The 27,775-nt window shown below is 36.6% G+C and overlaps 3 protein-coding genes across 5 annotated transcripts; 2 read left to right on the plus strand and 1 right to left on the minus strand.

The window, feature by feature from the left end:
• Positions 1-9,671: 9,671 nt before the first annotated feature.
• LOC118047217 (protein LURP-one-related 5) lies at positions 9,672-10,698 on the plus strand. The gene is made up of 2 exons (XM_035056448.2): positions 9,672-10,143; positions 10,242-10,698. The coding sequence occupies exons 1-2, from the start codon at positions 9,820-9,822 to the stop codon at positions 10,665-10,667; spliced, it is 750 nt and encodes a 249-aa protein (XP_034912339.1). The 5' UTR covers positions 9,672-9,819; the 3' UTR covers positions 10,668-10,698.
• Positions 10,699-11,245: 547 nt separating this feature from the next.
• On the minus strand, positions 11,246-18,464 carry LOC118047215 (ethanolamine-phosphate cytidylyltransferase). Of its 3 annotated transcripts, none has more exons than XR_004687293.2 (8): positions 17,811-18,464; positions 17,534-17,715; positions 16,988-17,059; positions 15,161-15,228; positions 13,063-13,183; positions 11,959-12,024; positions 11,740-11,870; positions 11,246-11,546 (listed from the first exon to the last, which is right to left on the minus strand). XR_004687293.2 is itself a non-coding variant. In XM_035056446.2 (8 exons), exons 1-8 carry the CDS (start codon positions 18,400-18,402, stop codon positions 11,475-11,477), a joined length of 1,296 nt encoding a protein of 431 aa, XP_034912337.1. In that variant the 5' UTR covers positions 18,403-18,461; the 3' UTR covers positions 11,246-11,474. The 3 variants fall into 3 exon arrangements, 1 of the variants encoding a protein (XP_034912337.1); XM_035056446.2 differs by having other exon boundaries at positions 11,740-11,862; positions 17,811-18,461; XR_004687294.2 differs by lacking the exon at positions 11,246-11,546 and adding an exon at positions 12,616-12,773 and having other exon boundaries at positions 11,790-11,862.
• A 353-nt stretch (positions 18,465-18,817) lies between these two features.
• On the plus strand, positions 18,818-26,115 carry LOC118047214 (uncharacterized). The gene is made up of 15 exons (XM_035056445.2): positions 18,818-19,255; positions 19,359-19,486; positions 19,574-19,691; positions 20,731-20,887; positions 21,167-21,245; positions 21,908-21,948; positions 22,100-22,216; positions 22,373-22,453; positions 23,519-23,581; positions 23,658-23,709; positions 24,138-24,212; positions 25,141-25,188; positions 25,409-25,444; positions 25,556-25,630; positions 25,821-26,115. Exons 1-15 carry the CDS (start codon positions 19,093-19,095, stop codon positions 25,893-25,895), a joined length of 1,308 nt encoding a protein of 435 aa, XP_034912336.1. The 5' UTR covers positions 18,818-19,092; the 3' UTR covers positions 25,896-26,115.
• Positions 26,116-27,775: the final 1,660 nt, after the last annotated feature.

Raw genomic sequence — 27,775 nt, forward strand, 5'->3', positions numbered from 1 at the left:
GAATCGATCAAACAACTTGAAAACCAAACTATGGGAGACAACACCACTCCTCCGCAACCAAAGGAAGTCATCCCCTCTTCAATCCAATGCCCCATGTTAAACTCTACAAACTATGCAGTATGGGCCATGAGGATGAGAGTTTTGTTGCGAATTCATAAGGTATGGGAAACAATTGAACCTGGTTCAAAAGAATCCCACAAGAATGATGTCGCAATAGGATTATTGTTTCAATCCATCCCGGAGACTCTTATCTTGCAAGTAGGCGAACAAGACTCTCCAAAAGAGATATGGGAATCAATCAAAACTCGTAACCTTGGTGCTGATCGTGTCAAGGAAGCAAGACTTCAAACTCTAATGTCTGAGTTTGAAAGAATCAAGATGAAGGACACGGATACAATAGATAACTTTGCGGGTAAGTTATCTGAGCTAGCGTCAAAGTCAACTTCACTTGGACAAAAGATTGAGGAACCAAAACTCGTGAAGAAATTTCTCAATAGTTTGCCAAGAAGTAAATACATCCAAATCATAGCCTCTCTCGAGCAAGTTCTGGACTTGAACAAAACAGGATTTGAAGATATTATAGGCAGACTCAAAGCCTATGAAGAACGAATTCTCAATGAGGAGAATCACGGAGAAACACAAGGCAAGCTACTATACGCAAATTCAGAGCAACAAAGTTTTACAGCATCACGAGGGAGAGGACGTGGAAGAGGATACAGAGGGCACAGAGGACGAGGCAGAGGAAGATTCAACCCACAAGAACGGACAAACAACTCAAGGTGATCAAAACCAAACAAGAGAAAAGAAAGATAGATCAAAAGTAATCTGCTATCGCTGTGATAGACCTGGTCACTTTGCCTCCACATGCCCTGAAAGAACACAAAGGATACAAGAAGCAAATAAAGTAGAAACGGAAGAAGCCGATCCAGCCCTTTATATGCACGAAGTTGTGTTCTTAAATGAAGAAAATGTCATACCAAAGAAGTACGAAACAAACGAAGGAGAAGGCGGAGTTTGGTATCTTGATAATGGAGCAAGCAACCACATGACCGGCAACAAGACTTATTTCCTGGAACTCAACGAGAACATAAAAGGGAAGGTGAAATTCGGAGATGGATCTTGCGTTGAAATAGGAGGGAAAGGTTCAATTCTTTTTCAAAGCAAAACGGAGGAACAAAAACTTGTTGTCGATATCTACTACATTCCTGTACTTAAAAGCAATATCCTAAGCCTAGGACAAGCTACGGAAGCCGGGTGTGATGTAAGGATGAGACAAAACTACTTGACACTCCATGATCCAAGTGGAAGACTCTTGGTAAAGGTCATACGTTCAGCCAATAGACTCTACAAAATAAGTCTAAAAATAGGAAAACCGGTCTGCTTACACACGAGGATAGAAGACGATACTTGGAGGTGGCACGCAAGGTTAGGACATATAAGCTTTAAAACAATCAAAGCTATGTCCCAACAAATGATAGTTCATGGCTTGCCGGAAATCAGAGAAGAAAAAAGATTGTGTGAGTCGTGTTTAGTCGGGAAACAAGCTCGTCAATCTTTTCCAAAGACATCTATGTTTCGAGCCTCTAAACCCCTAGAACTCCTACACGCAGACCTATGTGGTCCCATAACACCACCAACCATTGCTCACAACAAATATATATTTGTTATCATAGATGACTTTTCAAGATACATGTGGTCAATCTTGATAAAAGAAAAGGGTGAAGCGTTTGGTAGATTCAAGGCATTTAAGAGTCTAGTAGAGAAGGATCTTGGGAAAACAATCATAACTCTTAGAACTGATAGAGGAGGTGAGTTCACTTCAAGGGAGTTCCATGAATTTTGCGAGAAAAGCGGGATCAAGAGGCATCTCACGGCACCCTACACACCACAACAAAACGGTGTAGTAGAAAGAAGGAATAGGACGTTGATGGAGATGACAAGGAGCATTCTCAAGGCAATGAAGGTACCAAACTATCTATGGGGGGAAGCAGTACGCCACTCTACATATGTAATCAACAGGGTACCAACAAGAGCCCTTGAAAACATGACTCCTTACGAATGCTTGCGAGAGAAGAAACCGAACCTAGGACATTTAAAGGTTTTCGGTTGTGTAGCATACTCAAAAATTGAAGCTACAAACCTCAAGAAACTGGACGACAGATCAAAGACACTAGTGCACCTTGGGATTGAGCCGGGATCCAAGGCCTATAGACTTTATAACCCAACGACACGAAAAATTGTTGTAAGTCGTGATGTGGTATTTGATGAGAAGACAAGATGGAGCTGGAATGAATCAAGAGACGAACCAAGGAGGGATCCGGGAATGTTTTACATGAGATGGGGTGAAGTTGTGGATGCAGGAGAAGGACCCACGGTAATAGCCAATGATCAACACCAAGATCATGACAAAACCGAAAGCAATGAGTTAAATGATCTTGAGCATCATGATCTTGAGCATCATAATCATGAACATGAAGACGACAACAACACAGACGAAGACTCTCATAGCAATCACGATAATGAGAGTAATGTGCACCACCAACAAACAGAGCAACCGCTAAGAAAATCGACTCGTCAAGTAAGTCAACCACGTTACCTTGATGATTATGTTCTTCAAGCCTCTGTAGAATGTGAGAGACTTCTACTTTCGATGAATGATGAGCCAAGTCATTATAAAGAAGCAAAGGGTTCAGCAAAATGGAGACAAGCATGCAAAGAAGAGATCGATTCTATCAACAAAAACAAGACATGGTCTCTAATTGATAAACCGAGTGAGACAAAAGTTATTGGTCTCAAGTGGATCTTCAAAATAAAAAAAAATGTGGATGGGACTATCAACAAATACAAGGCGAGGCTCGTGGCTAAGGGATATGTCCAAGAATCCGGCATAGATTTCAATGAAGTTTTTTGCACCAGTTGCTCGTATTGAAACTATTCGATTGTTGATTGCATTGGCGGCATCGCATGGATGGGAAATTCATCACTTAGATGTGAAAACAGCATTCTTACATGGAGAATTAAAAGAAGATGTTTATGTTGAGCAACCCGAAGGCTTTGAAGTAAAAGGTAAAGAACACAAGGTGTACAAACTATCGAAAGCATTGTACGGTTTGAGACAAGCTCCTCGAGCTTGGAACACAAAATTAGATCAAATCTTGAAGGAGATGGGATTCAAGAGGTGCTCAAAAGAAACTTCCGTGTATCGCAAGGAAGAGGAAAGAACTCTTCTCATTGTTGCTATTTACGTAGATGACTTGTTTGTGACTGGCAACACTCTCAAAGTCATAAGTGAATTCAAGGCTGGGATGTCAACAAAGTTTGAGATGTCAGATCTTGGAAGGCTCACCTATTATCTCGGTATTGAAGTACAACAAGTTGAAGATGGAATCGAAATTAAACAAGAAGGTTATGCGCGAAGGATCTTGAGAGAAGCTGGTTTAGAAACTTGCAATCCAACTCAAGTACCTATGGAGTTTGGACTGAAAGTGTCAAAGGCACAAGAAGAAGCAGAGATAGATCCTACATGTTATAGAAGGAACGTAGGGTGCTTACGGTATTTATTACACACACGACCCGATTTGGCATTTTCTGTTGGAGTTGCTAGCAGGTATATGCAAAGCCCTCGCAAGTCACATGGTGAAATAATGAAGCACATACTACGGTATCTGAAGGGAACGGTGGCATTTGGCTTGAAGTTTAATCGTGGGAGATCAAAGAAAATCATTGGGTTCAGCGATAGCAGTCACAATATTGATCAAGATGATGGAAGAAGCACTACGGGTCATATATTCTTCTTTGGATCCTCACCAATTACTTGGTGCTCACAAAAACAGAATACGGTTGCTCTTTCATCATGTGAGGCTGAGTTCATGGCAGCAACGGAAGCAGCCAGACAAGCCATTTGGCTTCAAGACCTGTTAAGTGAGATCACCGGATGGAAGACCGAGCATATCATCATCAAGATTGATAACAAATCAGCAATAGCACTCACCAAGAACCCCGTATTTCATGGTAAAAGCAAACACATTCATAAACGCTACCATTTTATACGAGAGTGCATTGAGATGGAACTTGTTGATGTGGAACACGTACCGGGAGTTGAACAAAAGGCGGACATCTTAACTAAAGCATTGGCGAAGATCAAATTTGCAGAAATGAGAAGCTTGATAGGAGTTCAAGACATGACCGAAGCTAAATTGAAGCTTAAGAGGGAGAATGTTGGATAAGCTTCAACATTACGGAGAGCCCAAGATATCCTATACAAGAGTAGTTAGGATAAGATAGGCTTGATGTAATCCTAATAGAATTAGGAGTTATCTAGTTCTAATAGAAATAGGAAAGCTGTACTAGAATTGATATAAATATCATTGTTGAGTTGTAACAATGATCACAACGAAAGCTTGCAGTGTTTAGTTTTGAGTTATTTTCTAAACATAATAAGAGAGCTATTCTTATACACAAGCTAAGTGTCTTTGTTTCACAAAAACTAGATGCGTGATGTGATATTAGGATGAAGATGTGTTGATGGAGACTAATGCCAGAGAGAGAGAGGAAAATAAAAATGAAAATGAAAATGAAAATGAAAATGGTTGGTCCTCATTTTGCCGCACCTGCAACATCTAATTGCTCTGATTCGTACGTACGTTGGAAAACAATATATATAGATAGTTCAAGAGTTGATATTGGATATTTTTTAAAATATATATTTTTATTTTTTTAAAATTATTTTTTATATTAGTTTGTTAAAATAATCTAAAAATATAAAAAAATATTAATTTTAAGTAAAAAAATAAAAAATACTTTTAAAATATAGAAAACAAACAGGGTAGTAGTGGGGTGTTTTCTATCATTTTCGTACCAAGTCCACTACAGAACAAGGAGGATAAACCCTAATGTAAATGCAACTATCTTTTTATCATTCTGTTTGTCGTCTTCTACTGAAGTTTCATCGCTAATTAACCCTATATATATATATATATATATATATATATATATATATATATATATATATATATATATATATATATGATCAGAAAGAGATTCAAAATTGCATTAATTACTGTATTAAGTTGGTAGCAATGAATGGAAATGGTCAATCATAAAAATAAAAAATAAAAAAATCAAATTCATGAACTTTAGATAAGAGTTAATTTTTTGAGAAGTCATGTGTCTGGAAAAGCACATACTGCTTACTTACTTGGAAACCTGCTAGCTCATCCCCACGTTTGGAAAAAGTAGGAGGAAAAAGAGAGGATAAAACTTATGAAAAGCTAGCTGAGAGTTGAGATGAAGAGATTATCATCTCGGATTGACACCTGCTTTTTCTCATCTTATGCCACAAATATTATCATGTCACCAGTACAGCAATTCCTTCTTGATTAGTTCCTGAAAGTTAATTAAGGGGATTTTAGCAACGATGATGCGATTAACTTAATAAGCACATACCACGTAATAATTACGTCTGTAATACTCCATCAACTAAACTAATATAACTTATGATGGTTTAGGCAAGACCCCTTGATTGCCTGTACATGTTAATCCAACAATTAAGAGCTACCTTAGCAGCTAGGTCACATGCATAAAAAAATATTATCCAAGAGGCTCAAGCCATCATGGTTTTAGGTCCCCATTGCGCCAATCAGCGAGCCTTAAGTCGCGTGCTGCGTGAGGCCATTAATTAAGAATTAGGTCAGTGTTGCCTGTTTCTTCCTCCTGGCAGAGAGACAAGAAATTAAGAGAGGCTCTGTGGCTCTCCTCCCCTGCTTGCTTGCTCCCATTGTAATTTGATCATTCAACCTCTATTAATTTTAATTCTTCCTCAAACTCTTCCAAGCAGTGGCGGAAGGAGGGAGGCTGGCAGGGCCCTGCAAGGAAATACCTCTCTTTTATAAATATTTATAATTTTAATAAAAATAACTGAATTTTTTTTTAATCTCTTCTAATTTTATAATTTAGCCCCTTCTATTTTTTTTTTCTTGCTCCGCCCCTCTTGCAAGGTCTCTTCAAATTACTCAGGAGAGTAACCAAACATTTTAATCGTTAAAGAATCTGAAGGGTTTACGTGCGGCAATATGATTATTTGAATTATGAACGAATCGAACTCAAGCAAAGATTTAGCATTGCAAAACTTGAACACAGAACTAAAAAACACACAAACTCATGTACATGGTTCACCAAGTTACTTCGTTTTCAGATTAACAAGAATGTGCTTTTACATTTGTTTATTTGTCTATTTTTCACATTTTATTATAAAATTAATTATAAATACATAGAACAATGTTCAAATTAAAATCTTTTGAATACGATGAATACAACAATATATATATATATATAAAAGTGAATATCATTTAAAAAGTATAATTTTTGTAATTCTCTAAAGTTATATGTTTTTTTTTAAGGATTTTTTTAATTGAACAATCCATCAAAAGATAAAAAATTAATATATTTGTTTATTTATTTATATCTTAGTTTGGTTTGATTCGGTTAACTTTAATTATAAAATCTAAATTCAACTAAGATATTGAATTATAAATGCCATTCAAATACATAGCAATTTGGTGTGTATATAGTGATGAGGTTTAGAGAAAAAAACCCACAAGATTGAGATTTTTTATGGTTGATGAATGAGTAAATAGATTGGGACTAGCTAGAATATTGGACCTGTAAATTACGCGTAGATGCAAAACAAATCTCATATTGAGTTTGAAAGGCCATTTAATACTTAAGTTAACATAAATAATAAAGCCTTATAAGTTATGTAATGTATGTGTTTATAAAATTTAAAAGAGATGTGATCAAAACCTCAAGAAAAAAGAAAAATATGCACTAATAAATAAATCTAGAATTAGAACTTGTCTTATCTAATGGCCATAAACATTTATATAACCATAAACTACCCCAACTTGCATGGAGATAAGAGTAAAGTGGGGAAAATATTTTGATATCTATTTTAGTAGCTATCATTTAGGATAACAATTCTTAATAATTGGTGGTTTATGGTTGAGTGAAAAAAATAATATCATGGGTCATCATTAAATATAGACATACCCTAAAATGTTTTCTAGAGACTAACTATGACATGAAAGCATGTGAGGATTTAATGCTTGATATCATTTGTATGAAAGGTACATGGAGTAGTTTGAGGTTGGGGTATGTTTGTTCGAGTTTGAGCTTTTGAGAATATATCTATTTAGTCTCGTGCCTTCAGGTGCACCTATGATGATATTAATTTGGGCTATATAAACACCCCAGGCTTAATTTAGAGATTAGTATTTTGAGTTAGTTAGGTTAATTGTGCTTCTTAAAAGTTGAGCCATCCTTTCTCGATCCAATTTAGTAATGGAATGCATGATGTACCTAAATACAAAGATATAATTTATATTCAGACTTTAGACTACTACATACATTTTAAGATTCATTAAGGTTGCAATCAATATTTAATTATAGGTCTAGTGATTAGAAATATAAATCTCGATTGGTTATATAGATATTTTTTTTTAGAAAAACTGATTCAACTTATTTGAATTTATTTTATTGGTGAATGAAATTTCTCTCTTTGTATATAAATTTTTTTAAATAGAAGTAGTGGATATGTGCATGGTCAAGTTGACCAAAATTAGTCCTCCCATGGTTCACAAGAGTTTAAATTCCCTATAGGATTTAAACACATCTTAAATAAAACTTTAATGATACTAATCATCATCTTTTCTTCTTTCCATGAATGATCTCTCTCTAGCCATTTTAATCATGAGATCAATATTTCCAACAATAAATACTGGAACTAAATTTGATCTACCTTTTTTCAACTAGATGACGCAACACAGCTTTAATGATCTGTTGTGGAATTGAATTGTATTTGTACTGGTGGAAATTTCGGAAACTGCTCAGGAGTCAGGAATATACATAAAATTAAATAGGCGCTCCAAGTTTGGGTTAAAATTTGATGCATGCCTATAGCCAACTGCTGAATTTCTTAATATATATTTGCATCTTGTTCTTCGTTAGTTATACGTATCAACAGACTTGTATATATATACTTTGAGAAACATTCTTGTCCTCAGAGATGTCAGTCCCCAATTAACTACAATTAGATCATCTGAATCTTTCTGTTACTTAAATTTAACCTAATTAATTAAGAAATGGCATAAAGTAATTAATTAGATGGAGAGAATGCGATCCCACAATCACTTAGTGCTTTCGTGACTCAAAAGAGGGGGCACTTTACCAAGTTGCATGATTATTTAAGTGTTAAACCCTTACTTTACAATCACCAACACAAGTATTCCAAATTGTTAATGTTCGATTAAACCGCCGGCCTTCAATTGACGAACACATATCTATCATTCCAATCTCTACCCTCCTTCTCCTTGTTCTTGTGGGTATGATAATACCATGGAAACCAGTAGTACTGTCGAAATCCTGTGAGAAGAATTTTATGAAACAGGACAGATGGCAAGAAAACAAAGGAACCCATTGGTTCCACCTAAAGCACGCGGGTTACGTATAGGGTAAAGTAGCAATCTAATTAATTCCTAGAATATCTTGATTTTAAAACTCTAATGAATAGCTATAATATAATAGATATTCACATATTTTGTGACGAGAGAACCGAGATTTTCATTATCACGACAAGGGGGTCGTCCCGGGCTGTATTATGCCTGGACTTGGAGCCAGCTTAATTGTTATTAATTAATTATAGAGGGTGGAAAACCATTATGGTTTTAGCTAGGGCCATGCACGATCGATAAATGAGGATTAAAATATGATAGTATTAGTGTTTTTATGATCGTGCCATGGGGAAAAGGGAGATGATTATTCCGGCTAAATGCTCGACCAAATGCGCCTCACGGTGTCCCGACCCCGAAACAACATGATTATGCACGTCCATCTCCAAGCACTTGCTAGCTCAAAGGACCGGGATCACTACACAGGCAGGCAGACACTTCAGTCATCATTAAGAGAAATTAATTTTGCTCCTGTTTTAACAAGAGAAAGAGATCAATGTCGACAAGCAAACTCTTTAATCTCAGTTCATGATTATATATGCAATGGAGCTCATGCTATATGATATATAATTATATATGATTCAAATTAATTAAAATACAAATCTCCTAACTAGAATTTAATTAAATGGTATTTTAGTTAATTAGAAACTTTTTTTTTCTTTTTTCCCATCAATCTATAGTCTCTAAACTAACCGGGGGTTGTATAATACTATATATATTTTAGCTTTTTTTCTTAATGAAAAAAAATATCATAGTGTCAGCTTGTTATCTTTCTCGAGTATCTTAAGAGGGTGTTTTTTACCTGATGTATTTAAAAGGATAGTAATTTCTGTTGAATGCTAATTTTAAAACTTAAATCTATTTTTTTTTTTTAAAAGGCATATCTTTTAGTCGTTTTACAACTCTACTATGTATACTTTGAGGTAGTTAATAAATAAGAATTGAAAAAAGAGACGAGGAAAAAGAAAAGAAAAGAAAACTAAGTCAGCTACGGCGGCACATACAGTAGCATATTTTATACATAAAGAGAGGGACCCTACGGAGAAAGTGGTTGTGTAAGCCACTGAGCTAGACATTCATCCGAGACAAGGGTTTTTGTTTCCACCTCCGTACTTGTTGTTGCCCAGCATCATAATCCTAAGTTTCAGTATAAAACAAAGGACACTTCCCCATTTTGCACAATAACTTCGTATTTGCACTGCATTCATCACCCTTCACCTTCTGCATCGATCGATCTGCTATATATCCTTAATTTTATCAAATACATATATAGTCCGTCTATTTAATAAGTTAACTTGAACAGATCAATCACACCATGTCCAGGATTCATCCTTCTGATCAGAGTAGATGCCATGGCCATTTGTTGTTTAAGAATCACAAAGGCAACACGACGCGGCCACTTCATCATGACGACGACGACGACGGCGATAAACGTAGTGATCAGTTACCAGCTGATCCATCTGTAATGCTCACCGTATGGAAGAGATCCAGCATGAGCTTCCAGGGTACCGATGGATTCACTGTTTTCGACCCACATGGGACATTAGTTTTCAGGGTTGACAATTATTCCAGGAAGAATGGTTATGGTCTTGTCCTCATGGACGGGGTTGGCAATGCCTTGCTTTCCTTGAAACCCAAGGTACGTACGTATGTGTATCAACTAGTTCATCAAGGCTTTATTCTTGCTATGTCAACTCCTCGTGTCATGGCCTGATTCGATGTTGTTGATGTTATCAGATGCTAAGCATGCAATACCAATGGAATGCATACCGAGGAGATCAAGACGGGTGTGAAAGGACGTCCAAAGTGTTCTCAATGAGGAGCCCGTCAGTGCTTTCAGATTTCCACGCTGCAGGCCGCAAACATGTAGCAGAGATCTTCATGGGAACACGGTTAGGTGGTCGTCGTCATGATCAAAACATGCCAGATTTCAAGATTCAGGGATCATTCCGGTCGAGAGATTGCAAGATCGTCAAGACTTCTACCGGAGAAGTAGTGGCAAGGATTTCTAGGAAGAGAGTGAACAACACTACCATTTTACTGAGCGATGATGTGTTCAGCTTGGTGGTACAGCCTGGTTTCGACACACACCTTATCATGGCTTTTGTGATTGTATTAGATCGCATCAGCAGTAAGCCCTTTTCTCCTTTTTTGTGTTCTTAATTAATTATATATGGATTCAAACCCATCTTTTAGTTTATATATAATTAATGCACAAACCAACATATAAAGCATAATATGTGGGAGGAAGTTTTTTTCCAATCCTGAGTGGAGAAGTAATTATCCTCCATGAAAGGATGGATTCCCAGAGAAACGTAATTATCCACAATATTAGAGATTGCAAAGAGGTAAATCATTATAATAATAGTAATAATAAGGGTATCGTTTCTTTACCCGCAATTAGCCACCCGTATTTCCATCGCCCCCTAGCAGCTACCTATCTACCGGAGTCAAGCCCAGCCCAAACTAACAAAATCTTGGCAGAAAAATGTGTTTTTTCACCCCCTCGATCAAACAATGTTGCCAATTTGGCAAAGATCCTAAAGTAAAATGTGCCCTTGTCAAGGTTTGATAGTTAATTTACCACCGCTAGACTAGCACGGGGCCGACGAGAGAGAGAGAAGGGAAGAATTTCATTCTTTAAAATCCCAACCTAGGCCTGCGTTTAGGTACAGCATAAGGGCAACAGAATAATGATCAACCTATCCAACCGAGAGTGCCTCTGATAATGCCCGAGTGGATTTCTTTAAAAACTCAACAATCCAGCTCCTCAATTTTGCTATTGGTATCCTGGATCTAATTCCAAGAGATCATTTGCCTGACAAAGAAGCAAATAATAGCATGTGATCTCGACCACAAATCACAACCTCATAGGGCTGCATGTGATGTTAGTGCTCGGGTAACTTCTTTATAGCGGTACCGCTAACTACATAAACGCTCAGTCAACAACCCATAAGGCTTGGTGTAGACTCAATCACCAGATACATAAACTTTATCCTCATAATACCTCCTCTCACTTGCTGCCTTCTTCTGATTACGTTTCTGCATAGCAAAGATACACTTCTGTTAGCTTTAACCAGAATAAGCACGCGCTAAATAAGCATTCAATCCCTGTAGCTCCAAAATGATCTCCCAATCTTTAGAAACAATTTGTTCTTGTGAGTATATCTCTATAATCAAAAGACTCCTCTACATTTTGTTAACAGAAGATAGCATGGTAGGGGAATAGGTGAACCTGATATGCTTCATGATTTGATACAATCCTCTTAATTATCGTGGTGGTTGTAATATCTAAAGGGCTATCCAAAACTTGGAAGATACCCATACTGATTGGCACAACATAAGGATTGTCTTTTTCCTGCAAGGCTAAAGAGAAGCATGTAAGCAACTTCTTAATTAGTAGGTGATGTGTGTTTTCAGTCCCGCTGAGCTTCTAGCTACATGTATGACTTACCTTCAGAAAGTCGTTGGTCTCTGCAACTGTCCCATGGACAACTGAAGAGATGTTGAAGGTTGTGATCTGCAGATTTGCATTAAGTCTAGAAAAATCAGCTAAAAAAGGCTAAACAAGAAACCAAAAAGTTGACTAATTAAAAGATCACCATAATTATGAGCAGAGAAAGAGAGAAGAAAAGGAATAAAAATCATAACAGGCCTCACACATCTGACTTAACACTGGTAGTGACTACCAGAGCAAAAACTTTCTTAAGCATGACGCGCCAAGAATATGATTGAACAATCTGAGAACTGCTAGGAGCCAGATTTGCATGTTTTAAGGCAGTTTGAGGTCTGCTTCCCTCAGGAAAGCAAAGACCAGATGGGGAGTAAACTAAGTTCAAGACTAGATAACATGATGAGCTCAAGCTATAATGTTTAATGTTAAGGATGCATGCCAAATCAGGGCCAAAGCTTCATAATATGGTCATTCCCCCCTTCCTAAAGGGGAGAGCGGAGGAGGAGGGCCACCCTTCATCTTGCTTTGACTTATTTTCCACTGAAATAATCTACATAGGTTCCCCATAGTAGTCATGGGCGCCTGTTAGTTTAGTTTTAGTTGGCACGCTTATCACCTATGTTTGGATTCCACTCACACATTAGAAAGAGAGCATACCCATTCAAAATCATCATAGAGAAGAAGAAGAGGAGAAAAGGAGGAGGAGACAAGGATCTCCTCTCATCCCCTGTGTATCCTCTCTTCCCCTGCAAGCTCAAGTTCCACCAAGAATTTTAAATACCAAATCTGGTAGTGAAATAGCCAGCCACTGCAAACTGAGAAAAACAGCACATGCCAAGATAGGAATAAGAAGATGGCACTCATGCCTGTTACTGCTTATTCAAATTATATGATGTGTGCTTGTGGCTTTATTACATATTAAGGACATTACAAATGAACAGTAATATGTATATCTGCTGGGATTTCAAGCATATTGACAAAGTCAGCAATGTCTAGAAAAATTACTTGGCAGTTTTATAAAGATGAAATAAACTAAAAAAAGATCACTTATTTATTCCACAAATGGAAAAACAAGAACAAAGAATAAGTTAATAACATACTAACCATGTCTTTAGATACTTCCCATGGAGCACCTATAATCACCTCATCCACATATTGACATGCCAACACACTTAAACTTCTTTCATGAAGATTCATAATAGGACGGTGTGCTCCTCTTTTAGAACTGCAGAAACCATCCGGGAAACACTCTCAGATATTAGTCAACTAATTGAGGCTTAAGCAATTAAGCATAAAAAAGTAAAATCCATAGACTATAGAATTTTACTACTATCCAATTACAACAATATTATTGTAGCTTTCCTGAGAAAAGTTCAGCACTATACACTATACACAAATAAGATGACATCTGAAGAAAAGTTTTAACAAGCTACTGAAGCTCGAGGTCTTTCAATTTCTATATAGTAGCACTATAATTCCAGGCAGCATCATAGCTGCACTTAAAATCAAGCAGCCATCACTGAAGCACAAGGTCATCCAAAATTTTCTCAATAGTAACATGTGATGCCAAATTTCTAAGAACTCATATGATTCGGAGAATATACAATTTCCAAGTGTATTCATAAAATATTTCCACAAAACTCTGTATTCTTCCCTCGAGGCTAAATATCTGCAACCATAGATCGGGTGAGCAACCAAATTCAAATTTCCAGAGCAAGTGCTTGACACAACTGAAAGGTAGAACTATAGCCTAAAAGTAGACTGAACAAAAGTTAGGATTTTATTTAAGTTTATTTGTTGATATTGATTTAATTATTGTTGGATATTTTATTTAGTGGGCTATAAGCCCAATTGTCTATTCTAGTTGGGGTTTTAATATTTATATGTTATTTTTCTAAATGTTAGACAATTTTTGATGAATTAAATAAAATCTGCATAGTTGCAGACTTTTCCAACCCCATTCTTTCTCTTCTTCAACTTTCTCTTCTCTTTCTTTGGCTTCTTCTAAGCTTCTTCTTTTCTTTTTTCTTTAGCTTTAAATTTCTTTTGTCCTGCATCAAAGTACTTTGGAAAATTTGGCAGTTTCTTTAGAGCTGATTGATCCACTCCAATTGAATTTCTTAACAATGATGAGATGCACTCCAATTGGATTCTAGCACTTTTAAGAATTTGTTCCCAATATGTCAATTCTACTATTTATTTAATTGAATAAGAAACCACTAAGATATAATTTTACCACTAATATGACTGAAATTTGGTGTTAAAAAGCAGCACTACTAGAAACGGATTGAATTAATGATCATAAAGGTGGGTACTGTTCCCATCCTCTAGCCACTTCATTCCTATGATCTTTCAAAAATTTGTTGAATAGTCTCACTAAATTTCTTGTCACTACAGACTTAATGAATCCTAAGGTTCCTTTTATATTCCGGAATGTTGTTTTTTTCAAGTTTTGAAATTTTCACATGGCTTCCGTATTTCTTGCCCAGGGCTAGTGGGAAACACAACTATGGGCATTGCAAACCAACACTAACAACCAACATTCATGGTCCATTCAAAAGTGTTACAGTAAGCTGTGAAGCATTGCCCGTTCAAATCTTTTAAATACCAAAAGATTAATATAATTAGCATCTTTTACTAGTTCATTGTCATCAACATTTTGTATGGTGCAGAAAATCATCATCTTTCCTGGTTTAGAATTGTTAGTTTCATTCAACTTAAATTATATGTCTTTACCCAGGCATGGAGGGGCATTCCTAGTATATTCATCAGTGTCCCCAAAGCAAATGTTTATACAGTAACAACATGAAGGTTTACCTATTTGTATCTTTTAGTCCCCAAAGCACATGTTTAGAATTGTTAGTATCATTCAACTTAAATTATACGTCTTTACCCAGGCATGGAGGGGCATTCCTAGTTTATTCATCAGTGTCCCCAAAGCAAATGTTTAAACAGTAACACCATGAAGGTTTACCTATTTGTATCTTTTAGTCTCCATTAGAGGAGATCAATGTCCCTATAATGTTACAAGAGGCTATTTCTAGCGCTTGAAGCAGAACTCTTCCCTTTTTTCTTTTTTTAACAAGCTACCATATGGCATATAATATAAATATAAAAGCAGCAAAGTAAATTCCAAGAAAGCAAGGACAAAACCAGGAAGTATGGAAATAGGGTGTAAAGATATCAGAACACAGAGTGCTACCTGACTATCTGATCATTGTGTATTCCAACAAGAAGAAAATCTCCAAGCGCTCGAGCAAGCTTGAGAATCTAAACAATAGATAATGGTCGTTATTCACATAGAGGCACACACCACTCACTTTAGCCAACTAAGCTTAGCTAGATGGAATGAACTGGACAAAATTCTTTGCACCATATCATACAATCCAGGACATTATCATACAAAAGCTTTCTTTCCAGTCTACTAGTCATGAGTTACTGCGATTTCTCTCATTAATTTATTTTTTTTAACTGTTAACATAATTTGAGTACCCACAAGTGCAAGGAATATGGATGTTTCCCTTGTTTCAGCACCAAGTGGTGCCACTTTTAACATACACTAAGCTCTTTTTTTTTGTCTTTTATTTTTCACTCATCTATCAAGGCATCCCTGCCTTCCTGCGCTTGCTTTTGAACTCATTACCCCTCTGTTTTCCAAAGCCAACACTAGGTTCGTAGATCATAACTTCATTTTATAGCATTCTTATAACATAATGCTCATGAATAAGCAAACATCAAATTAGGGGTGTTAAAAAAAACCTGGTATATTTGTAATATTTGCATTATCTAACTCGACTCAACCCATCAAAGTCAATAGTTAATAAGGTAATAAAAAATAGTTATTACAGATGATAGCAGGTTAAAAAACCTAAAAAATGGATATCATAAGTCAGGTGGTGGGTCATTATTTTTAAAACCCGATCAACCCGACCCAACTCGTATACTCTATACTCTTTTTGTCTTTATATTTGATAGTTTGTGTATTGAACATTTATTTTTATTTTATTTAGAAATGTTTTGACTTCAAAGTTATTATTAGCGAGCTTCCTATTAGATTTATTTAACGTGATAAAAAAAAAGCTTTTCTCTTTGCTAGGGATGGTAACTAGAATTTAATAAAGTATTAAAATTAGACCTAACATTGAGGATGTCATGGCACCTATAGTACATACCGTAGATCCGCCTCTAAATACAGACTTATAAAATTAGCAATATAATCCCAACTCGTGAATATCTGTAATATCTACAAAAAAATAAACTCAACTTGATATATCCAACCTGCTTAGGTCCAAAAAATATTGAATGGGTCATGTTAACAATTTATAAAATATTAAAAGTTAGGTATGATACAATTATAAGCTCAAACCTGACCTAATTATATCAATGAACACCCTTAATCAAACAACAACAAAGATGCTATTTTTTTTTCCTGGATTTGTCCACCTTTCACTAGTCTATGCACCGCTCCCTAATCAACATGAGCCTTCTTAATAAATATTGATAATATAGCAAAACAGATCAATTTTTCTAACCTCCGAGCCATCATTCACCATGTTCCATTTCTTGTCATGACACACTAGAATCAACATATTACAGCTTTATTGCTTCTAATTTACAAGTTTCTTTAAATTGGTTTATCCATGAAAAACCATGGTGATCAGCAACCAACATCATCTTAAACATGATTCTCTGACATATCAATGCTCAGAGTAAACAACACAAGGCTCACTTCCAACCCCTAGTGTAAGGCTGACATGACTTGCAAGAAGCTCATCTTTCTTCCATTTTTCTTAAACTAGTCAGAGGATCATCACAAGCATGAAAGAGTAGAAAAAAGCAAGTGCAAATGGATAATAAAAGGATGCACATCACACATAATTGGGGAAGAATAACTAGAAGGTGTAGAAATCAGAGGTAGATTGAATTTATTCCATACGAACAGAAGAAGAAAAGTTTGAAGTCCAAAAAATTAGCCACTTGTATCTCAACAGGCACGGGCATGAGAAGACACAGGAAAAGCATAACACACCTCGACATGTCCAGCATGGAAGAGATCAAACGCACCATCAATATAAATTATGCGAGCATCCTGCCCTGGCCCCTGAAATCACTTGGGTAGAAAATTGGTTGAGAAATGGCATTGTGGATATCATAATATTTGCATAAAAACAGCAGAAATTCACTTAGAATATGGAGAACGCATTAAAGACGGACTAGATATAAATCTTGTTTCATTATGATCAGCAAAGTAATCCACTTTTATAGAACTTTACCAGCTTCTATTTGAACAAATGGTTGGTAACAGGTTACAAGGTCGTAGCTTTTGTGAGAGGCCCAAAAGTTGCACAACAAATGAGGACTCAAGCATTGCATAATGCCTAGTGCTTGTTTGAGATGAAATGAACGCCACCCAGTTAGTTGCAGAACATGTTTCCACACAGGAAAAGGTGCAAGGTTTACCGGCTCTTGGTAGCAATACCCAATAAAGTGCAGCAAGCAAGGAATCACTAAAGATGTGGAAAACTAATAATGAAATTACTGTTATTGGCAGAATGATGAGTAACTAACTGGATACCTTTCCATTGGAGAATTGTACAATTCTGCGTGAAGTAGGAAGGAAATGAGAAACCCGAGTTCCACTTCCAGATCCACCGTCTTCAAATTTCTGGCTGTGCCCATGGCTAAACTGCCTTTGCAATGACGACTGATTGTGGCTGTCACTAATGGATCTCTCTCGAGTACACAGAAGCATGCGACCTATTTATTCACAACAACAACAAAAATTATAATTCCATGAAATACACACACACACACACATATCTTTTTTAAAAGAATAAAAATAAATAAATTACCAACGATATCCGTGCTGGAAACGCCTTCAGTGCGCTTGATCTGTTTGTAACGGCCAGCTTTCTTAGCGAGCGCATAAGCATCGGTGCCATCAGGGAGGACGCAAGGATCATCGCCGTGAATAATATAATCAATATTATATTCATCAAAAAGCTTCTTCATGAAGTCTTCAGTTATAGCGTATGGCGCATCTGAAATCACTTCGTCCACCCATTTCACCGCATTCACCATAATCATCCTTTCATGGACAGGTGTCACTGGAGGACCTTTATTGGCTATAATTTCGTCGTCGCTAACAACGCCCACCACCAATTGATCTCCGAGGGCGCGTGCTTGGCGGAGGGCGTTGCAGTGTCCGTAGTGCATCATGTCGAAACAGCCGTCCATGTACACTCGAATTGGCTTCTTCTTCTTCTTCCTGTTTAAAGATAATGACCAATTAGACCTCCATTCAGCGCCGGACTTGAGATATAACCCTAAGAGGGATACGCCAACCGCAACCACCAAACATGTGGCTACAATCTTCACCTTCTCGGGATGCAGTGCAATGTCTGAACCACCATCAGCTCCACCTCCACCAACACCACCACCCATTGCTTATATTTTTGCTTGTTTTCGAAAATAAAGAAAAATTGGATGTGTTATATTCTAACGTCTCTCTATTGAAGGTTTTTTTTTTTATCTTCATTCCATTTCGCTCTCCTCTTCTTTTCCCCAATTGGACTATGGGCTTTGCTCGGTTATTATGACAAATCCAAAGGCATATAATTGGGCTTCTTGGCCCAAAAATAAATCCCTCGGGCCTCAGCTTTACCTGGGCTGTTTTACGCCAGAGCTTAACTCTACTTTGATCAATAGGAGGACTTAGAAATAAGCAACGCTTGTCAACTCTTCTGTTAGTAACGAACTTCCAATGACGGAAAATTGAAGCGAAGCGAGAAGCGACAGCCTTGCACTACACGCCGCCTCTTTTAAATTTAATTCCTTCAAATATTTTTAACATGAAAATATAAATATAGAAAAAGGAAAATAAAACAAAGGAAAGGGATATAAAAGAAAGAAAGAAAGGAATATACTACGGCATAAGAGGGAGGATGGTGCAGGAGAAGCTTGGGCTTGAAATTCATTTAATTAATTGAATTATAATTTTCGATCTTCTTCGATCGAAAATTCACCGCTTTTTTTTTATTTTTCTGATAGTAATTGGGTTTGGTTATTTGACTCAAATCAGCAGAAAGTTGTAGTTTTTTCTTTTTCTGGAGATCAGATCAGATTAGATTAGAAATGGCATCAACAGAGGGTCTGGTGCCGATAACCAGGATTTTCCTGGCATCTTATTACGACAAATACCCTTTTACCCCTCTCCCCGACGACGTTTCTCGCCTTTCCTCGGAGATCCGCTCCATGACCTCTGATTTGATCAAGGACTCTCCTCCCTCTTCTCAAGGTTCACTCCCTTTCTTTTCCCTTTTTTTTTAAAAATAATAATTATAACAACAATAATTGTTCAGTTTATTTATTTATTTGGGTGTGTGGTGATTGATTTTTAGATGAAAGCTTATTGCTAAAAGAATCTGAAGGAGAGTCTCCTCATAAAATTGATGAGAATATGTGGAAGAACCGAGAACACATGGAAGAAATTATCTTTTTGCTTCATGAATCTCGCTGCCCTCAGCCCGTAAGCCTCCATATTTTTTTTTAAATTTCTTTTATTTTTTACACAAATTCTTTGCATTATCTTACATTATTTGTTATGTAATTGTAGCTTCAAGATGACAGTGAACTCTCTACTGTTTTTAACAACATGAGATATAAGTTTCAGAAGACTTTGAACGTATTGCAAGATTTCCAAGCTGTGAATTCTGATCATGTGTTCAACACAGGTTCTTTCTCTATTTATCAATTATTTTCCACTTTAACCTTTCAGAAGAATGCTGCATTGCCTTTGTTGACTCATATGTTCTGTTGAAATGCTTTGAGTTTTCTAAATTGATCATTTTATTTCCTTTTTTTAATTTCTGCGGTGGCAATTCATCTTATGCACAATCTTGATCCCATTTACCATTTCTTCTTGGTGCACCAATCTGGACCTTAGCATTAAATAAATGAATGATCTTCTTAAGGTACACCAGAATTCAATGCATGCTTGGTTTTATAATCAGATTTATGTGGTCACTGAAATTGATTTTAAGTGCCTTGGAAGAGATGGCATCACGGCAGTTATCTTTTTGTCTTTGGGAGTTTGGGTTAATACAGGATTATACTAATTCAGATTAGTTTTTGCAATATCTGAAAATTTTTTCAATTCGGTTCTGAAATGGGACACTAGGTTAGACATATGCTAGCTTATCAGGGTTACTTGCCAGCAGTTTACTTCTTAGCAAATCAGAGTTTTCCTTTTGTATTCTTGCTAGCAGGTTGCTGATAAAGGTTGTAGGCTGTTTAGTCACTATTAAATGTTTATCTCTTAGTGCAAACCTCTTAAAATGGTGAATTACATGTACTCAATACTAATAATTAGTCTGGATTAAGTTTGTAACAGGAAAACTTTTGATATAAATCACAGAACTGAGTTTAATTTGAGAAGTTATACTGTACTTCTCAAACGCTCAGATTTCATAATTAGATCACTAACAGACTTTGAGTTTATGAGTGGAGAAAATAGATGAAACTGTTGACTTGGTCTCTTCTTTCTTCTGTTTTTATTTGAGAATTACCTTGATACAAGCAGGCTGCTATCATCTGCCAAAGGAATAGAATTGATTCATTAATTAGTGATAGGCATGAGGATCATGGATTTGCATGGTTTTCAACCTATCTTGTTGGTTATTCAAGATACCAGCTGAGGTGAATGGTTTAGGCCACTGCCAGGATTTCTGTACTGATGTTTGCTAAGGTGTTTGAGAACTTGCTTTCATTCAGTCATGACCTACATGCCTCAAGATTTTCGAGGAACGCTTATCAGACAGCAAAGAGAGCGGTCAGAAAGGAATAAGCAAGCAGAGGTTGATGCGCTCATTAATTCTGGTGGAAGTATACGTGATCGATACGCTCTGTTGTGGAGACAACAAATGGATAGGTGAGGCACCTTGGTTTTTGTTTTACAGATTGTGGTACTTAGGTGATCTGCCCTGCTATCTTTGAAGTGGTTTCATTAGAAGATAAGCCGAGAGATCAGAAAGCTTTGTTGTTTTCATTTTGTTTAGCTTTTTCTTTTTTGGTTATGTGGAGGATGTCTTATCCTTTGTTGTGTGCCAGCATGATGTTTCATATTGTTAAGTATATATTTTTTATTTTTAATTAAAAAAAATGATGCAAGGAGCTATACAGTTCTGACCCAAATGCTGTATCCTACCAGGAGGAGACAGTTAGCACAGCTTGGTTCAGCAACAGGTGTATATAAAACTCTTGTGAAGTACTTGGTAGGAGTTCCTCAGGTACAATCCTACCTTCTCCTCACCACCCTTTTGGCCTAGGTTGTTAGGTTGTTTGAATTTTTTTTTATTTTTTTGGTGGGGGCATCGAAGTATTTCCTTTTAGGTTGTGTTTGGTATGGGGTGAAAATTTTGAAGGGGAAATATTAAGGGGGGCAGATTTAAAAGTAAAGTGTTGAAGGTGTGAAAAAGGATTAAGGGATGGAGTGTTAAGGATGTTCAATTGGAGGTGGGAAAATTAGAGATAATAGTAGGTCTTAGTGAAGGTAAAATCAAATTTTAGGTTAAATGCAATTGTAAAAAGAAAATAGATAATTTATATTTGTGGTCCAAAATAGATGTGGAAAAAAAGAATAAAAATAGTATTAAATGGAAAAAAAAAAAAAAAAATCAAGAAAGGACACAGAACCCAAAATCCCCCTCTCAAAAAATTTCCTTATCCCTCCCCATGAGGTTAATGTTTAACTCGTTCCCTATAACTTGTACCAAACATAAGTTAAGGAGGTGAAAATTTACAACTTGACCCCTGTACCAAACATATCTTTGGTCTAATCTTTTTGGGAGCTGATGGTTAGCAATATCAATTTTGTTTGCCCTAGGCATTTTTTACATACTTAAGCATCAATGTTCACATGCAACTGACGTGATGCCTTCATCTGATGCAGGTTTTACTAGACTTCATTCGCCAAATAAATGATGACAATGGGTATGCACCTTTATGTTTTTGGAAGTATTTTGTACTCCTCTTTACATTACTGTATATGCTCAGTGCCACTTGTCAGACAGATAGATATATGGAAATCATCATGAATCTGGTACCTAATTGATAACGTTTGATCAAAATCGTAAATGTACAGGCCCATGGAAGAGCAAAGACAGCGTTACGGACCATCTTTATACAGTCTGACAGCAATGGTTCTCTTGATTAGACTATTTATTCAACTTGCTTGGGGGAGATTTGAGGCTAAAAAATTGTGGGTAACTTGCTGCCTTTACTGAGTTTTCTAATGTTTAGATGTAGTATGTTGTCATAAGCTAGATATATGTTTTACTGTATCTTAGCCAGTGCTGTTGTGACATTTTCCGTGGGTTGCTTTTCTGCCTTTGTGCTGTGGTGTATATTTTATCAGAACCAGGGATCAAGTTGCTGTCCTGGAACAAGCTGTTGATGTCTACACTTGTGAGTTCAGAAGGTTCATCACCTTCATCAGGTATTGCTCCTGCTTCTATTGTGATGGTGGTGATGCTACTTCTACAATTATTTACATTAGCATCGCTGTTGTTGTTAGTTTTTTTTTTTTTTTTTAATTTACTAAAACCATCACCGTCATCATTTTGCTATGCTGTTGATAAATGCTCTTGGAGTTTAAAGGGATATTTCTCTTTCCATAAACTAGTGATTTTTTATGTTCAGAGAAAATAGGAAAAATGAGATGTAGGAGGGGCTTACACAAATCTTCTAATGTGGATTAAGGTAGGGTAAAATTGGAATTACAGGGTTGTTGAAGGTCAACAAAGATTCTTGGGACATGTTGATGAAATTTTGTTGAAAAGGTTCTCTTTTACGATTGTCTTTGCTACAAGAAATTAAGATAGAGTGTAGATTATCTATGGAGATCAACAAATCATCAGGTTGGGGGGCAAATTTGATGGATCAATTGATGCAGAAATTGTTGGGAAAATACACAGGAGTTTAGGGTTTTAAGTGGTGCCATAAATGGGATATGATTGGGTGAAAAATCAAGAAAATTAGCAACTCTGGAGGCTGCACTGTGCTACGAACAGTATGGGAGCATTGTCAGGGTTGGAATCTTGGGATTTTTGGAGGAAGACATCAAGATTTAAGTGTAACTTTTTATTGATGAAATAAGGTTATTGTGATATCAGTAGTTAGAGAGGTGATACTGATTTAGAATGGAGATGGTAAAAGAACATTTCTTGAGCATAATGAGGTAAAATATTCATTCAAACTTAAAGTAAAACATGCATTAATTTATTAACAAAACTCTACAATATTACAAGAGTATGTGGTTGTTTATATTCATTAGGAATTCCTTACGCAAAAATTCTATAATTATGACCAAACTTGAACATGAAAAGAGATAGGGCTTGTATGCTCTGTTTTTTACTGGTGGAAAACAATGGTTTGTTTTTATAAAAGAAAATCCACAGAAGGAAAACTGGGATTTTCTATTTTAATATGATAGATAATAATTAATGTTTTATGGGATCTATATTAGTTGTTCTCATGTTCATTTGAATGTTTGTATTGTCAGTGAGGTATTTGCAAACTCCCCTTTCTTTATTTCAGCAGAAGCTGCTGGTGCATTAGAAGCTAGGTAAGTTTTTCAGGTTTTCACCTTCTAATTAATATCAGTACTTTCAATTTGAACTTTTCTACTTTGTTCTATACAGAAACAATGATGACTACAAGGAGATAAATGTTCCAGCTGGGAAAACTCACGAGGTTTGTTATAAGCACTATTTGCAGGATTTCTGTTCATATTGTGTGTGCACGCACGTGCATGTGCACGCATAAATGAATCCAGTGGAAGTTAAATCTTTCATAGTTGCTTGCTAATTATTCTACACACTTGGGAGGAGCTTCATTGAAATTTGCTGAAAGCTTTTTTTCTTTTTTTTCTTTTTGAAATGCACAAGTCTATATTAATCTCCTTCTAGACTTTGTGCCTGCTAGCATATGAACAGGAATCTGTAAAAGAGTTCAACTGTAGATTGCACTGGAGAAGTTCATTTGTGTGCTCAGATGACTGGCTTGTTTTTTTAAATGTTTTCTCTTTTCCATTGTTTAAATGCAAGTCCTGTAGCTCCTTGGAATCTTTTACATCTTTTTCAGATATTGACTTGCTAATGGTAACGGCATTACCTTTCTAGGTTTCATTGTCTGTGGAATCAGTGAACTCATACATTGCTTGGGATTTCAGTTTGATACAAGGCAAAATTAACATGGTAGTATTCTCAAACTATTTCTTGAGCTGGGTTCATAACACGAAATCTGTTTTTGTTGCTCTTTCAATTATTTTTAGCTTCTGGGGTGTTTAGCTAACGAAATTTTTCATCTTGGTAATCTTCTTGTTCGTGTTATCAATCCTTCCTTTGGGACTAAGCTTTTGAACTTTGTCTGCTGTATTTTAAAATTAGATACTGTAGTTTTAACTTCGCATTTCCTCTACGCAGTACAAGAAAAACTGTTTTTCTCTTAGTTATATCCATGCAACTGTAGAGGGTGACATGGACCAAGCACATTTTTAGAAATTATTTTATCAGGCCTTATGTCACAGTCAGTATTCTGTGAATTACCTACAGAAGTTGTCATGTAGACTAGAAATGAGGTTTCCTATTTCAATTGCAACACTCAGTTTTCATTTATTGAAGGGTTTTTTGGGATTAAAAAAGGTGTCAAAAGTGGGATCTATCATTGAATAAGAAACTCGAAATGTGACCAATGACAAACTAGATTGATGACTAGGAAATTAGTATCAATTCCATGTGTGTTCTTTCCAAGAAAGATGCCTTTTGTGGTACAGTCTGCATGATGCAATGAAAGTAGTTGGATGCTTCCTGTTTTCACAGGGGGTCTCCATTTACCTAGTGCTAATTGGGTGGTTTGGGATTAATTTGAAGCTTTGGGTCGGTTATGTTAAAGCTTTCTGGTTAAACTGGTATGTTTTGGTTGTACCGTATAATGTTGAGAAAATCTGATGTCATCATCAAACTAGAAAAGGGAAGGTAAAAAATCAGAGATTTGATTGGCAGTTAAGCCAGGGTTGAACTGTGATGCTATTATTATCTCATAGTTTTAGCCTTTTTTATTTATTTTTTTGTTGTTTCAATCACTGCCTTTTCCATCTTACTGGGGTTATATGTTGCTGGTCAGGATATTGGATTTAGTGTGGAGTGTACAGACCCTACAGGGAAAAAAACTGTAAGTTAAACTAGGAAATGTTTACTACTTTTGTAGTTTTTTTTATATAAAAAATTTTCTTCAATTAGACCTTTCACTTGTATTGTACTACAAATACAAAAGATTGCGGTTGACCTATTGTTGCTAATTTCTGATTTCCTGGTTTCGATTTTGTATTAATTTCTTTAATTATGTATTGTGCCCTTGCATGTAATTTGTGGCATGTGTGGTCCTTCCATAGCTGATACTACCTTATCGACGTTATGAATCTGATCAAGTGAGTTACTGACTATTTTACCACACCTTCCAAAATGATGGATGGATCTCTTCATGATATGAATGCTGATACAGGGAGATCTCTTACCCATGACGTTGATGTTGTTAACAGGGGAACTTCTCCACTTGCGTATCTGGAAACTACAAGCTTATTTGGGATAATTCATATTCTGCATTTTTTAAAAAGGTGAGAAGCATGCTGAGCATTAATAACATGATTCGTTTGGGACAATTTACTCCCTTTCTGCGAGACTAACATAACCTACTTATAGTGACATCAGTATGTGACTTGTTAAAAACAATGACTAGTAGTGAGCTACTGTGCTGTGTTCACAATTATTTAAACATTTCTCGTGCCATCTCAATTTTTGTAATAGGTCCTGCGTTACAAGGTGGACTGTATACCTCCGGTTGTTGAGCCAGTGCAATCTGCAGGTGAAATGGAAGAATAACTGTCGCCTCCTTAGCTTTAGCATTTGCGCCAAGATGCTGTCTCATGGTGATTTGGATCAAATTTATTTGTACTATTGCCTTTTTTTTTTTTTATTTTTTATCACATCCGATGAAAGAATGTTGCTTCTTGTTTTGGCACGGCTTAATCCGCCACTACACTAACTTGTTCTATGTTACCTGACAATCAGTATAACCCATTCTTCCAATTATTGCAATTAATGCCAGAGCAGCCTAGCAAGTAACAAGCTCCGAGAGCAAAGAATATAGGAGGTCCCCTTTTTTTCTTTTTCTTTTTCTTTTTTTTTAATTTTTATCCCTTTCGATAAAGAAAATGCTTGGATTTAGAAGGTTTTTGCAACACAAAAATTACTACTACTGATATTCCTACGTGATCAAGGATGGCATGGATTCTGAAAAACAAAAAGATGGCATGGTAGGAGGGGCCTCCATGCATAGCTGAAATTGTCATCTCCTGAGAGCTGCTCGCTACACCAAATGACGTTACTGCATATCACTAGTGGCAATGGCCGCTTGATTGTGGTTCTACTGTTCTTGATGCTTGAGAGCTGCATGAAGCAGTTGTCTGCTTTACAGATAGGATTTCAGAAAGGTCATTCTTGAAGGTGATGCTAAGTTGGTGATCGAGGCTGCAGCATCAGAGCCAAACACGCCTTAAGGAGTTCCATGCTTCAACACGGTCGTAACAGGTTAAAGAAGCTGTTGCAATGTCCATAGTAGTCGTAAATGGGCTGCCCACTTTGGGAACAAAGGGCCCTGAGTGAATCTTGATTTTGATCAATGTTTTTACTTCGGGATTGGGTCCAAAATAGCTACGTAGAAGACAATCTTGAACTGTTGTTTAGGGGGCTACTTGACCAAAGAAAAAAAGCTACTTGCTGCAGCTGGTACCACTGCTTGAAACCTAGCAGACCACAAGACCAAATGAGCAGACTCTGAAAACAGTCGAGGATGCAAAATAATAGATTAAACAAACTATAGTCTTATCTAGGATTAAGTAATTAATAAGAGTATAAGACACACGTTAGCGGAAAAAAAAATCAATTTTGAAGGGCACCTTGCTAAGCTTCATATGGCACGACCAGCATGGATTAATTTCTTGATTAACCTTTCCTTGATGTTTCATTCAGTGTGGTTAAAACTGAACAAACTACTTGAGGCACGATAAGGATGGCCAGGCCGGTGAATCCAGCATCCAGAGTACATAGGCAGATATCTAGAATTGAAGCTCGGACGGCGGCGGCGACCGGGAAGGGGGTATTTGATTGAACAAGGAACCTTTCATGAGCATGCATGCATCATCTATCACTGGATTATATGCATCAATGAAAGCAGTTAAATACGCAATTAATAGCAACAAATATGATGATGGTAAGGCGAGAGAACCAGAAGCCCGCTTCGCAGAATCCCGAGTATCCGAGAGTAATTGACAAGGGTCAAACTCCATTGTATTTTCCCCATGATTTCAACACACACCTGACCTGATAGATAAATAGCTCAATGCAAACCTTTGGAGTGCCTCTCACGGCCATATTGAGTGGATGGAAGCCAAATACCTACATCCTTTTCTAACTTGAGAAGATTCAAAACCTTCCCCTCATCCATATGCTAGCCCATAGCACATTTGTTCTCGAGTCATCCATAGAACACCAGCATCTCAAATAGGCCTTTATCAAATCCTGAACTATTTCAATTCTATACATGAGCAGCTAAATACATGACCACCTACCACAAAAAGCTATTATCTGGTCTTAGATATCCCATGATAAGAATTAATTCATTGGGCCGTTTCAAGGAATTTTGACCGGCCTGATCAAACATCTTACAGGAAAATGCATTAAATTGTACCAAAGCTTCATGT

This window comes from Populus alba, chromosome 16, assembly GCF_005239225.2.
Source record: "Populus alba chromosome 16, ASM523922v2, whole genome shotgun sequence".
NCBI lineage: Eukaryota > Viridiplantae > Streptophyta > Magnoliopsida > Malpighiales > Salicaceae > Populus > Populus alba.

What these genes read in the sequence shown, in the direction of transcription:
- LOC118047217 (XM_035056448.2), top strand. Translation starts at nt 9,820, where the DNA reads ATGTCCAGGATTCATCCTTCTGATCAGAGTAGATGCCATGGCCATTTG. An exon ending in TGCTTTCCTTGAAACCCAAG is followed by an intron (nt 10,144 to 10,241) that starts GTACGTACGTAT and finishes TGATGTTATCAG; the next exon opens with ATGCTAAGCATGCAATACCA.
- LOC118047215 (XM_035056446.2), bottom strand. Translation starts at nt 18,402, where the DNA reads ATGGGTGGTGGTGTTGGTGGAGGTGGAGCTGATGGTGGTTCAGACATT. An exon ending in TCCATGCTGGACATGTCGAG is followed by an intron (nt 15,229 to 16,987) that starts GTGTGTTATGCT and finishes TCTATTGTTTAG; the next exon opens with ATTCTCAAGCTTGCTCGAGC. An exon ending in GGGAAGTATCTAAAGACATG is followed by an intron (nt 12,025 to 13,062) that starts GTTAGTATGTTA and finishes GCAAATCTGCAG; the next exon opens with ATCACAACCTTCAACATCTC.
- LOC118047214 (XM_035056445.2), top strand. Translation starts at nt 19,093, where the DNA reads ATGGCATCAACAGAGGGTCTGGTGCCGATAACCAGGATTTTCCTGGCA. An exon ending in AATCTCGCTGCCCTCAGCCC is followed by an intron (nt 19,487 to 19,573) that starts GTAAGCCTCCAT and finishes ATGTAATTGTAG; the next exon opens with CTTCAAGATGACAGTGAACT. An exon ending in CAGCTGGGAAAACTCACGAG is followed by an intron (nt 23,710 to 24,137) that starts GTTTGTTATAAG and finishes TTACCTTTCTAG; the next exon opens with GTTTCATTGTCTGTGGAATC.